The following is a 14270-nucleotide window of genomic DNA, read 5'->3' as shown; positions in this document are numbered from 1 at the left end:
CGGTAAGACCCTTTCTGCCATGGGTGTCCACTATTCTTCCCCACAACGGGCTTTCTCCAGCAACCAGAAGAGTGGGAAGATGTGGCACAAAAAGTCTCAGGGTTCTTTCCGTGACACACGAGCTGAGTTTTCCCCTAGAAGCAGAGGGGGGATCTCATATGGAAGATGCCCCTTTCTGGGCAGAGGAGGTCTGCATAACCAGGGTTCCAGAAATTCTTTCTCTGGTCAGTCCTACCAGCGCTCCTGAAGAGCGGCCCAACTGCTTTCCTCAGGAAGTGGTTGGGGTCGTTTCTCTTTGTACCCTTCTGCCTGGCTAACCATTACCACCGATTCTTGGGTACGAGAGATAATAACCAGAGGTTATCATATTCCCTTCAATCTTTGCCCCACTCCACTAAGGACCTTGCCTGACATTCCGTCAAAGGGTAGAAGCAGCATTAGAGATTTCAAAGCTGCTAAGAAAAAGAGTCATCCAAATAGTCCCACCAGACCAAATAGGATCCGGATTCTACTCAAGATTATTTTTAGTGCCAAAAAAGACCGGGGACTGAAGACCAATTTTGGATCTCAGTGTACTAAATAAATTCGTAGAAGTACAGAAATTCTGGATGGTCACAATACAGTCTATACTCCCACTCCTGGAGGCAGGCGATTGGATGTGCTCTATAGATCTTCAGGATGCGTACTACCACATAAAGGTGGACAGACGATTGAGAAGATTCCTTCTCTTCCGTGTGGGAGCCAGTCATTACCAGTTATGAGTGCTGCCGTTCGGACTCTCAACAGCCCCCAGAGTGTTCACCAAGTGCATGGCAGTCGTCGCAGCTCACCTGCGACTGCAAGGATTCTGGGTGTTTCCCTACCTAGACGACTGGCTCATCACTGCCCCCACCAGACATCTACTGGAAAAAGCTTTGGCATACTCTCCTCACACTGCAGAAAGGTTAGGCATAACTATAAATTGGCAAAGATCCAACCTGTCCCCATCCCAATCCATAAAATTCATTGGGGTCCTGTTGGATACAAAGAACTGCATGTCATCGATTCCAGAGCACAGAATTTTAAGGATAAAACAACAACTCATACCCATCCTCTCAAGGGAAAGATCAACAGCACATTCTGTTCTCCAGCTGTTGGGTTCCATGGCAGCTTCCATCACCATTGTCCCCCTCGCAAGGTTTCACATGAGGCTTTTACAATGGTTACTACTCATCCAGTGGTACCCTTTTCAGTTTCCTCTCTCATCCCAGATTCGGGTGACTCAGAGATGCAAACAAGATTTGATTTGGTGGATGTCGCAAAACCCGTCGCAGTGGTCTTGCCCCTTCACACTACAACAGCCCAAAGCCACAGTGACCACGGATGCCTCCCTGATGGGGTGGGGGGGCTTTTTCAGGGGAAGACTGTCCAAGGCACGTGGTTAGGCATGGAGGCTCATCTGCATATAAATGTCCTAGAACTGAGGGTGGTGCTTCTAGCGTTGCAAGCATTTCATCCCCTCCTTCTGTCAGGGACGATTGCAATAAAATCAGACAACATGGCTGTAGTCTGGTACATCAACAAACAAGGCGGAACCAAATCCTACCCACTCTGTCGGGAGGCTATGAGAATATGGCACTGGGCGATGGCTACCAACTGCTTTCTTTTAGCAATACACATTCCCGGGAGTTCCAACGTGATAGCAGACAGGTTGAGCAGGTGCATCCTGCAACCACACAAGCGGTCTCCGAATCCTGCTATAGTGGTGGAGATTTTCACCTGCTGGGGTTTCCCTTGCTGCGACCTTTTTGCATCCTCAACCAACTACAAGTGCAGAAATTACTTCACCCTGATTCCCCCTCGGGGATAGTCCCCCAGGGAATCTCTAGTCCACGAATGGCCCTCGGGTCTGCTTTATGCCTTTCCCCCCTCTCCCTCTCCTTCCCCAGTTCCTGAAGAAAACTTGCCGGTTGAAGAGCAAGATAATCCTCATTGCACCATATTGGCTTCGGCAAATTTGGTTCCCCTTCTTATGGCCTCACCTGCTAGGATCAACCATGGATTCTCGATCCATTTCTGGATTTGATCTCCCATCCACAGAACCTGATTCACCCCAACCTGAACAGCCCGAAGCTCACAGCTTGGTTCCTCCACTTCCAGTGATTGCCAGGCAGACTGATCTTTCTTCCCCAGTAGGTGACATTCTTATTGCATCTCATAAGTCTTCCACCAGAACTGCTTATCTCAGCAAGTGGAAAAGGTTTACCATTTAGCTGAATGAAAAAGAGATAGACCCTTTTTCAGCACCAGTGCCGGTAGTACTGGAGTAACTGTCCAGTTTATTCCAATCTGACCTATCTGCTTCTACCATTTGAGTTCATTTGGCCGCAATATCTAATTTTCACAATGGTGTCCATGACTCTTCTCTAATGTCACACAAATTATGCAAGACTTTTCTAAAAGGTGTAAATTATTTGAAACCCCCTTTTAAAGAACCTAACCAACCATGGCATCTGTCTCTAGTCCTGCAAGCATTGACGGCGGCTCCTTTTGTACCAGCCTTTTCATGCAACCTCAAGTTCCTTACTTGGAAAACTTTTTTTTTGGTCGCCATTACTTCGGCCAGTAGTAGCTCTGAACTTCAAGCTCTATGTGCATCAAACAGCCTTACTTAATCTTTCTTAAAGATAGTGTCATTGAGAACTAATCCTTCTTTCTTGCCAAAAGTGATCTCTGAAATGTCCATTAACCAATCCATTGAATTGCCAGTTTTCTTTCCCAATCATTCTAACAGAGGTCAGTATTGTCTAAATACCCTTGACATTCACAGGCAAATTTATTTCTATCTGGACAGAACTAAGGCTTCTCGCAAATCAGATCAACTATTCCTGGCCTATTCTGGTCCTAGACTTGAATGTGCTGTTTCTAAGGTCACATTGGCTAAATGGTTAAGACTGTGAAACATTTATTTACAAAACTCACGATATCCCTCTGACTACTGCCGTTAGGGCTCATTCCACTAGGTCAGTCGCTACTTCTGCTGCTTTTCATGCTAGAGCTTCTTTACCTTACCTTTGTGCAGCTGCAACTTGGGCTAGACCCCATACCTTCATCAGTCATTACAAACTGGATTTGGCCTCCAGAGGAAGAGCGTCCTTTGGTTCAGTGGTGCTCAGGAATGTCCTTCCATGAGAGCCTCCCAGGAATAAAGGTAGCTGGGGACTCTGTCCCAGGCATAAGGAATGAACAAGGATTAACAATATCAGATAAAGAAGTTATGTCTTGCCATAACATTCCATCTGTATTGTTGATCCTCGTTCAGTCATTACAACCCTCCCTCCTTCCCCCTCCTGAGGCTTATAGTGGATCTCATCATCCGGTTTCGTTAGGTCCTTTGACCAGATGTAGCTTCTACTTCCTTTGACTTGCAAACTCAATCTGAGGTAACAGGAAATGGGGAAATGTGGGTAAGAGTTTAGCTCAAGAGTTTGTGGCTGTTGCGAGCTTGAAAGTTGGCCGGTTTGGTTCTGGGGTTGGAACCGATAACCCAGGTGTAATGACAGAACAAGGATCAACAATACAGATGGAACGTTATGGTAAGACATAACTTCTTCTTCTTTTATTGTGTTTTAGATTTAGTTTCCAGACCTTTGTGTTCATCAGTTGAAACCGTGTGTGTTGTTGGCTCAGTTTCTCAAAGTAAATAGCACCAAACATGGCTGAAACCAAGCAGCTAGGGATGATATGCCACAGTCATGATCACATCTCCTGTTATTGGTTCTTTCTTACTTTAGTCTGGTTTATTCCAGTTATGATTTTATTTAACCAGATTTTATGGTGATATACTGTTTAGATATAGAAAAGAAGTATTGCAGACCTTAATTTATTTCCTTTTATGTTATCTCTTTGAACCGTCATTTCATTTTTGACACTTTAAATCAAACATTTTTTACTGTGATTTTATTTGAACTATATTTACTGGTATTTGATATTGTACATGTTTTTTGGTGGGTGGTGGGATCAACCTCACTTTGGAAAATGATCGTATTGACTGGGCTTAGAGATAATATTTCTTTTGACAGCTGAATGCTGTCCTTTCTACTTATAAGAGACTTTTGGAAGGATAATGTGAAAGAGCGCCTCAGCACTTATTTGATATCTGTTTGAAGTAGAGTTCTCTGTCGAAGCCTTTAGTTTTAGTCATACTGATAGTGGGAATGTATGTAAGATAATATTTGAAGACACCAATAAAACATTTTAGAACTGGGAACACAAAATCCACCTTCTGAACTGAGGTGACATAGATGACTGTAGGTAAGTTTTAGATGTCTGCCTTTCAAAACAAAGTAATTTATTTAATCATATGAGGGAAAAGCATCCCTATTACATGTAAGTAGAAGAGGTTATAAAGGATACTTAAGTGACTTAAACAATTTATGTTATAAGTATTTATTCTTCCCATTAGAGAAACTAGGAGGTTAAGTCATCTACTCCGGTCAGAGATGATATTTTTCTTAAATTTATGTAAATTTTTTTTAATTATAGTGCGGTGTTAAGGTTAAGACTTACTCCTGTGTATTTAAGCCTTGAGAGCTCCAGCTTGGGCTTTAAAAAGAAATTTAATTCATAGTAGCAGCATCTCTGAAAGATAGCTGAATTCAGTGGCCCTGCCCATGTCACCACTAGCTTTAATTCCAACACTTGGAAGGTGTGTTACATAGTTATTGCTTGTGAGGCAGAATCCCACACAGCTTGCTTTTGTGTAACAAATCTAGTTCACAAACACCAGCCACATGGACTTGAAAGCTTAACAGCCAGTGGACAGAGGTCTTGTTGTGCTAGAGAATTTGTCCTCCACAACTGTGTTACCAAATCCTAGCACTCATGGATACAGGCTTGAGAAGAGGAGCTTCCTCCAGAATCCTCACCTTTTTGATCAGACCAAAGAAGATCTTGTTCTCCCAGTTGCTGAGAAGGTGGATGAGATGAGATGAAAATGTTGTAGGGTGCAAAGCACTGTTGTTACCAGTGGTATAGAATATGTCATGGTAATAATATAAACAAACTGGAAAACTGGCACAAGACCATATTTTATTTATTTATTTATTTATATATTTTTAATTTTATTTTACATTTGTTGACTGGGAGTGTCCAGCTGTGCTATTGCCCTTTTTCAGCAGAGGCCTGGGGAGAAAAGCTTCAAATATATACAATGCAATAAAAATAGCAATAAAGATACATTTCAATAAAAATAGCAGTAAAGAATTTTGGTAGTTAAAATATATAAGCTACATACATATATACTGTTGACAGATAAACTATACTATAAACAAAACAGGAGAATGTTAAAGTATAATAAGTTGCATGTTTTAGTTTAAAAAGAGAGTTGAGTAAATATAAGGTTTTGTATGCAGAGTAGCAGAAACTTAAAAGGTTACATAAGAATTTCAGGGAGCAGAGTATAGAAGAAGCTTTGGAGGTTGCATAGGAAGCATAGGATGAAGTAGTTAATGGTAAGTTTTAGTAAGTTAGTTTGACTGTGCTATAAAAGGTAGGTAATAATCAGGGAGGGGTGAGTACAATGGCAGGACCAGTTTTTCTAAAGTGGTCTTTGGCTGCTAGCTTAAATTGTTTGGGGTGAGTCAGAGTCCTTATTTCTAGTGGAAGTTTGTTCCATGCAAGCGAGGGATGGTAGCTATACAAGTTGCGCACCCTGTGTTGGATTTGGGTTTATGGATTTTTAGTAGGTCTTGGGTTGAGCTTCGGAGAAGTCTGGTAGGTGAGTAGTGAGAGATGAGAGAAGATAGACTTGAGCAGAAATCAGGCTGATATAGGATGGAGTGTATGATTTGGAGTTGAGATTGTAGGAACAGGTGAGGTAGTTCGGGCTAGTTCAGGTATTTTAGGGAGAGAGAGTGGTGAAATTTATATGTTTGTTGAGTTGCAAATCTAGTTATTTTTGTGGTAGGTTGATTCTAATTTGGTAAGTAGGGAGGAGTTCAGATGTGTGAGTATTTGGGAACAATAGCTTAAGCATGGTAGAAGGTAGGCATGGGTAAGAGAAATCCTAGCTTCAGTAGTTAGGCATTTGTTGTTGCTGTACAGTAGTCCTAGCTTTTGGTGTTTTTTTTGTTACAATTGTTAATGTGAAGATCGAATTTTAGTTGGTCGTCTATGGTATTGCCAAGGAGTTTTGTGCAAGTTTTGACTTCTATAGGAGTATTGTTTAGGGACCTTATAGAGAAGGAAAGTTTAATTTGGTTTGCAGATTTAGGTAGAAAGAGTAGTCATGTTGTTTTCTTAGGGCTGAGGATGAGCTGATTATTAGTGAGCCATGTCTCTACGGAGTTGAAAGCTGTCTAGGTATTTGAAAATAATACCCAGACATAGAAAATAAAAATCAGTACATGCCATGCTATGTGTCTAGGATGTCAGATAACTACACCTGCACTTCGGCAAAATGCAGAGAAGTGAGGATTTTGCATTTGGCTGCTAGATGTAGCATGAAACAAGAAAAACAGTCCATAAATGCCTGCTGTACAAAACTTAGACTACGCTGTCTGTGAAAGAGTTTTACTTTTATTTGTATTTGCTCTGTTATTGTAACATATTTTTAAGGGTTTCCTTTGAGGTCTCACCCAGGCATTGCAGCTGCTGAAAAGGGATAATCCTCCTGTTATCAATCGTGAGCCATCACTTATTCTGTAAGATAAAGGGCAATCCTCTTACCTGTATAAGGTTTCCATTAATTATTGGTTACCATTTAATAAGGTTCAGGTCATAGTGAGTTGGAACATGTACTAAAAAAACACTGGATGTGATTCAGGCTACATCCTGAAGGGACACCAGTCTAATGCAGAATACTGCTGGCATTAATATGCAGTTTAAAGGGGACTGACATCATAAATAGTCAGCCTGTTTTTGGGAATATAGTAAGACACTAACACAGGGAGAGGAAAGCCACATGAACATGAGTACAACATTCAGACGTTACTCAGAGTAACCAAAGATCCTGGCCAAATTCTTGAGTTGTAAGGCAGTAGTATTAACTGTTGCAACACTGTGTCATCCTTATCTTAGGTTTTATGCTGTTAATTTATTCAGACAGCTGGGCTATTGGGAATGCAAATTTACATATTACATTTTCCTGTTGTTTTTAGTAAGGTACTTTTTATATTAAGAATGGGATGAAATCCATACAAAAGTATTCCACTCTTGAAGGGGCTGATGTGCATGTCTTCTGTCTTAAACATCAGGCGGTGCATGGATGCTATATTAAATATATGTAATTAGGCTTCAAAATGGTGATTATAGACATACAACACAACTGTATTTACAGGAACACTCTGTACAGTGAAGCAGTTGCTATTAGCTATAATCATTTTAAAAGCTAATTATATGTATCTGAAATATCAGCCATATAAGCTGGTAGGAGGGGACAGATTGTGCAGTGTTCTTTTTCTGACCTTGGAGAATGTGTGTATTAAACAGGGATGAGGATAGGTAGAAACTGTTCAAGAATTGAAGTGTATTCTTACATTTGCAGCTCAATTTGCATTACGTTTTTGTTGCTATACTGTATAGCACTTGGCACGATTCGTTTTTCTTTGTGTTTCCTGTTCAAACTTGAAATGGATCACTGGTTACCTAAAAAAAGTGGTGTTTATTTTTTTGTTTTGTATTCTGAATGAGTCATTAAAACATTAAGATGAGACGTAGTTTACATGCATTTCTACTGTGTGACCCTTCTGCTGTCACTAGTGCTTATGTGCTAGAATTAGGGATCTGCTGAAGTGTTAGGAGTTGATGTATGCTGACAGATCTGTAACATTTTGGGCCAAGCCCTCTTTGTTCAGCATGAGTGAACCACACATTACTGTTGAAATGTTTCTGTTTGCTTACAAATGTGCAGCTGTAAAGTAAACCATAATCTACATTTTTTAAGCATTATCAAGGTTGTAATACCATGCAGTAGAATTAGTAGATGTTTAATGAAAAAGTGTATGTTGTTGTGTTATGGTCACTTATACTGGACAACAAAGATGGACAATATAGTTTTCAGGTATATACTATTGCAAAATAATGCAATATTGCTTGAAGTGTTAACGTATATTGTGAATAATCAAACAGTGTAAAAACTTTTTTCTTTTTCTTTTTTTTTTTTTTTGCTGCCTGGAAACTTAAGTGATGGGTGAGTAAGAGGATTAAGTTACTCTACTGTAGTATGTTTTGTAATAATACTTGATGTTCAGAAATAAGTAGCTCATTTAACCACTTAATCTTATTTTTTAAAGTAAGCATTGATTGTTAATGTCTTCTTAATTAACTTTCTGCTCTGTGTTTCAGAGCTGTTGTGTATACCAACCATCTTATTTTTACAGTATGATGTATCTCTGTTTTATCATGTGCTGTCTTGCAGATTTGTTCTAATTGTATACAGGTCGGTTTGCAGTGTAATGAAATTAATAGTGTGTCTAGGAAAAGTGAAGTAATGGAATTAGTTACTGTTGTTTCAGACATATTCACTGTCTGAAGTTACCTTTTAATGTAAACACTTTGATAATAGTTGCTAAACTGTATGGACCTTTCAGGTTTATAGGCCAAAAGCTAAAATACATTTCACCAAGTCTCCCATAATGTTCTTCCTGCTCCCATACTTTACAAACTACTTGTGCCATTTTCTTAGGTTGTCTACTTTCCATACTATTGGCACAGTTTGCAGAGGTATTCAGGAGAAGCATACAACTAGAAAGCAGAAACCAGCTCTTCATACACATAAGGTGGAATGTACCACACTAGTCATTTGTTACTTTCTTTGCAGTGTTGTGTTAGCGGTTGTCTTGAAGGGACATTTACACTCATACCTGCACTGGGTTCAACGGATGTCTGGTCTGCCAGTCTTCCTCTTTCTCCAGCAGGAAAATTTCTGCTGTCCTCTCTGCCACTGCATTTTACGTTAACTGAGATCATGGCTCACTGGCTTTCAAACAGTATTACTGAGATGTTGGAATAGTCTGTTTAACATTATGAATGACTTCATAAAAGGTCCAAGAAAAAGTTGGAAGCCAGAGTGAATGAATAATGAGTGGGAGTAGAGAGTAAATTGGATAGTGTTTTTTAATTGTTTGCAGCAGATGATTTCTTTTTCTTTGCTTACTAAAATGTACTTTAAAACGAATGTGCATCTTTGCATGCTTGTGGTGCATGTGGTTGTCATAGTAAGCTTTCTATGGTTAGAGTTTTAGCATTTAAAACATTTCTCGAACATGAATGCTAATGTCTTTTTCTGTTGGTTTTAGGTCAGCAGCTCCATCACCGCTGGGCAAGGTAAGTATTTGTTCTGTTCTCAGAGAGTGTAACTGAAAGGTCTGACTGATGCAGACATCCTGCCTTACTAAATGTTTATATTTTTGCTATGTCAAAATAATTGTCCATTTATGCTAGGAATGAAAATCGTGAATATCATTTTAGGTTTGTGGGTTCATGGGTTAACATGTATATGGATACTGAGACCTGTAGTTTGAATCTGCACTGTGCTGTGTGAGTGAATATTGTATTTTTTCATTGAATACAGAATGTACAAGTACATTCCATTACTAGTTTTCATATTGATGCTATGTACACTTTAATTAAGCTCTTTAATGTGTTTCTTAATTGCTGTTTTATTTTTCTGTCAAACCACAAGACTTTATATAGTTTCTGGTTACTGCTTTATTTAAACACATATTCCCTATTACCTACCTGCCTCCTAGAAATTTAGCTTAAGATTTAACCTGTTAGGTCATTCTGTTTGACATCTGCATTTGTTTTAAATCTCAGAATTAGCTCTACAAGCTATTCAAATTCAGCATTAATTTTATATTTTGTTTGAAGCAACAAGGCTGTTTGTTTTCTACTGCACATGTTCAGATCTTGAAAATCAGATATAAAAAAAAACAGGTATCTGTAACGTAATTCTGAATATATATTTCAGGTGTAAAGATAACTTTATTTATAGTTCTACATCATTCTGACAGTCCCAGTTTTGGTTGTTTATTTGTTCTTTGAGTAATTATCTTTGATTGTTGTTCCATATTTAGCATTTAGGTTAATGTTCTGCTTAGTGAACCATTGTGGAACACCTCTGCAATTTTTGTGTAGGTAGAGGTTTTCAATTTGCTCATCTTGTTTATAAGTTGCATTTGTGTGTGAATTTAATAAGGAATCGCTCTTTCAATGTCGCTCTTTCAATACTGACATTGTACCCAACGCTGCTGTCTCTGGTTTGCCACTGGACACGAATGACAAAGAGAAAGTGGCATCTTGTAATATAAACCTCATGATAGCCATTCATAATTTATTTTGTATATTAATTTATTAATCGGGCAGGTAGACTAGTTAGTGATCCCTTTTCAGCCATGAATCAGGCTCAGAGATCATAGCAACTTACATGAAAGGATAATAGTGTCAGTAAAATGCAGACTGGATAATTACATCTATAAAACACAGTACAGACCTAAAGGATATTTATGTACATGGCAGATGTATGACGACCACACAGCTGTAGTTGGTATTTATTGAATCTTGTTACCATTACTGATTGAGTGGTAGTTTATTTACTTTGTACTATTAATGATTCCACATGGCACAGTTATCAAAGAACTTTCTCAAACAGGAAAGATCATATCCTCTGGCAGTTCATTGTTAAGAACCACACTTATTTCAAAAAATGGACTAAATGGGCTAAATTTATGATGCACAAAAGCCTCTTCCTAAACCCATGTTGAAAAAGTAAATTTGTTTAGATGATGTTTGACTTTATCATTATGGTCTTCATTAACTAGTATAGGGTAGAATGGTATGCTTATGGGGTTATCGGTTTTACCTCTTTTATGCCTCTTGATTAAAATGTTGGAAATTTATGGGAAATTATTCAGGGTATTGGATGGTGCTAGATATTGTGATTAGCCTGTCCAGATTTCTAGATTATTTTTAGTTACAAAACGAGTTGTGAAAACTTACGTATCCTAACAGACCAAAATCATTTCAAATTAATGTTGTGTCATCTTTCTTTAGTGAGCTGTTTAGAGAAAATGGATTTCAACCTATGCTGCTAATTACCTGGGTATGGAAAGGGAACAGGGCTATCAGCAAGTCAGCCAGGGCAGGAATTAATGGGCATACAAAGAAGTTGTCTGTCTTGGCCAGAGATTATAGGTAGCTGACACTGCATGGGGGAACACTTAGAATACATCAGGGCTATTTCTGTATAGCCAGTGCTATGCTGCTTGAAAAGAAGGGCCTCATGTCTTATGCCCATGCCTATAACAATAATCTTTCTGCAACTTTTCCAGGATGTTGTTAGACTGGAGGCTTCAGATGTGAGACCTTCTTTTAGCATTTAGGATTTTAGGCAGGTATATAAATATTGTTGAAAGATGGGTTTGCCAGTTCTTAATTTAGCAATGCTCACATGGTAAAAAAATTACTACCTTTAATGTTAAAGATAGTGTTCTTTCCATCTTGGATGCTGCAGCTGGGAATTTTACAGCAATGATTGAGTAATAAAGTTCACAGTTCAGGGGAATGTGTGCGCATGTGTATGAGTGTGTGCATGTGTGTATGCACCGAGTGAGCTTGCCTTTCACAAACAAAAAAAAAGTTAAGTGTTGTTTTCATTTGCCAACATCCAGTTGTGTTAGTACTGTGGGTGTTAACAAACATTTAGTTAATTGATAGCCATCCGTTCCTGATCATTACAAGCCGGGTTGCTCTACTGAAGTGGAAGAAAAACCAAAAGGCAAGTCATAACATCTGGTAAGAATAGTTTGAGAGAGAGAATGGAAGTAATTTAGAAGAAAGGAGCTTATGGACTCTAGTGAGCAATGAGAGGAAATGTTTAAGGTGTTTTTAAATTATTTATTTTATTTTTCATTTCTGATTTTACTACCACTGTTTATGGCCTTCCAGCCTTTATCCACTGTTTCAGTCTTTTATTCTCCATTGTGGTCTTCCATCAAAGAAGGTAAAGAATTGAAAGCTGAGCACAGGAGTACTCATGACCACACCTGTCAATTTCTTAGCATAAGAATTCCGGACAAACCTAAAAGCAATGGAGAGACAAAAGCTTAAAATCAGGGACAGTTTTTATATAATGCCTTTACAAACTTAGAAAGTTACTAAATAAACAAGTTTTTCATTAGCATGCATATTTTTGAAGGATATGAACCCTGAAGCACAAATTTTATGAAGAACAAACCAAAAATTTAAGGAAAAGGTCTGGACATGCTTAAAAATTCTGGACAGCTGAGAGGTGTGTTCATGACATTTGACTGTAGGTGGAAACTTTTTGTTAAAACTTACCCATGTTGCTGAAAGGTCTAGCACTGCACAAAGATTATGCTACCCTATGTGTACCTAGATCGACATCTGTCTATAGTCCCACAGTCATATCTGCAGACATGCTGTGGAGCCTCTGACATCCACTAGGTGGCTGTCAGGCATCACCAAAGTAGGCCTTCATCTTGAGGGAGAAGGGCTGCCTTTTAGCCACCTAATCCTCCCTGTTCTTGTCAGCCTACCAGCGACCAAACTGCTGGGAGAATGCATTTCATTGCCATCACAGAAGTAGACCTCTGTGTATTCCTCAGTCAGCAGCAACAAACATTTAAAATAATTATTGTGTTTGCATCATGTGACAGCCATAAGAAAATGCTATATTTTGTAGAACTATGATATTGGACCAGGCCTCCTACTTAAGCTAAAGTAAAGCAAAACAAAGGTGTGCATTCTGTAGGTAATAAAACACTGCATGTTACATTTTTGTTACAGGGCTATAATATGCCCGGGGGGTCATCATAAAGCTTTGATCAAATTTCCCCACGTAATAGTATTAATACCCCTTTCGGGTCACCCCCCTGAAAAGAGACTGCTAGCCTAGTTGGAGTAACCTGGTCAACAGAGGAAAACTAAATAAAAAAAATTGTGTTAAATGCAACATAAGTTCAAACGGTGATGACAAGAAACAGTGTAAATGATCAACCTGCCAAACATTAGTGGGTACATGTAAGACAAAAGCTGGAAATAGCTATTTAAAAATGCTGTCATATTTAATAGTGAGAATAATAACTTCTTGTCAGAATGGCACCACTAAACATATTATTCTGGAGGAAGAGTGACCTCACAGGTATAGACAAAAAAAGAAAGAATATTGAATTATGTTAGGAAATGCAGAATGCAAATAGCAATGCTACAGGAGACATACTTGGAAAGAATTGAGCATGTAAAGCTGATAAAGAAAGAATTTCAGGAGGGATATTCTGCGAAGTATCAGGGACAAAGGAAAAGGAGAGTACTTATACTGATTATTAAAGGAGCTACAATAGTGATAGAAGAGGAAAAATGATATTAATGGTAGATTTGTGGTAGTAATGGGCTACTAGCAAGGGAGGAGGATTAGACTGGCATGCATTTATATTCATCTGAAACTGCTATTATGGAGAATAAGAAAATTTTGGGAGAAATTATCAGCTTTCAGCAGTGAGTATTACGTATAGCTGGGGACTGGAACTGCAACAGTTTGGATAAATCTAGGGGTCCTGCAAGGGAACATATAACACAAGAGGATAGAGTTCTGTAGAAATTTATGAAAACATTTGGTATGGAAGACATAAATTCAGTAGTAGAAATTTGGAGACGTATGAACATTTTATTAACCTAAGAGTAATAACTGAACTGGGTTAGACATAATTAATATTTCACAGGAAAATGTGCATTTAATTGAAAGCTTTGGCACACATCCAATAACTATTTCAGACCATGCACCAGTAACAACTAAGATACAATTGCAGGGTAATGAAGTAAAAATGAAACACTGGTGCTTCCCCCACCTTCCTGTTAAAAAGATAGGAATTTAAAAAAAATGTGGAAAATTTTCAAGAGTTATTAGGAAACATAGAAATTTCTTCAGAAGTTATAGGTAGTGATTGGGATAAAATGAAAGTGGAGTTTAAGAACAGAAGTGTAGCTGGTTCAACCAGTGCCCTGTGTTAGTACCATCAACCACCTCTCCACCCCCTGAGCTCTTCAAGCGAAGAGCAAAACAAAAGAAAAATCCCTTTACTATATTAAGCCGATCTAGAAATCAGCTTATTACAGATCCACATCCCCCAGCTCTTATATTCCCTCCACATCAGCCAGGTGGCTAGATGCACAACATGCACCCCTCCCTCCTGCCCAGCCAGTTAGGTCCCGCTTCTGTGCCCTGCCCCCTGACTCTCCTCCCTTTTATTAAAAAAAAAAAATGTTGCTAC

General features: G+C 38.8%; 1 protein-coding gene across 18 annotated transcripts in view; it reads left to right on the top strand.

The window, feature by feature from the left end:
• The window catches only part of SNAP91 (synaptosome associated protein 91), a 2005574-nt gene that overhangs the window by 1438479 nt on the left and 552825 nt on the right, over positions 1 to 14270 (top strand). For all 18 annotated transcript variants that reach the window (XM_044066094.1, XM_044066049.1, XM_044066072.1 and 15 more), the window contains 2 exons: positions 8165 to 8170; positions 9279 to 9306. In XM_044066094.1, coding sequence (XP_043922029.1) covers positions 8165 to 8170; positions 9279 to 9306 — 34 coding nt within the window. The remainder of the gene's footprint in view (positions 1 to 8164; positions 8171 to 9278; positions 9307 to 14270) is intronic.

The sequence above is a fragment of the Protopterus annectens genome, chromosome 1.part0 (assembly GCF_019279795.1).
Source record: "Protopterus annectens isolate FY-2018-M chromosome 1.part0, PAN1.0, whole genome shotgun sequence".
NCBI lineage: Eukaryota > Metazoa > Chordata > Ceratodontiformes > Protopteridae > Protopterus > Protopterus annectens.
This window is presented reverse-complemented; position numbering and strand designations above follow the sequence as displayed.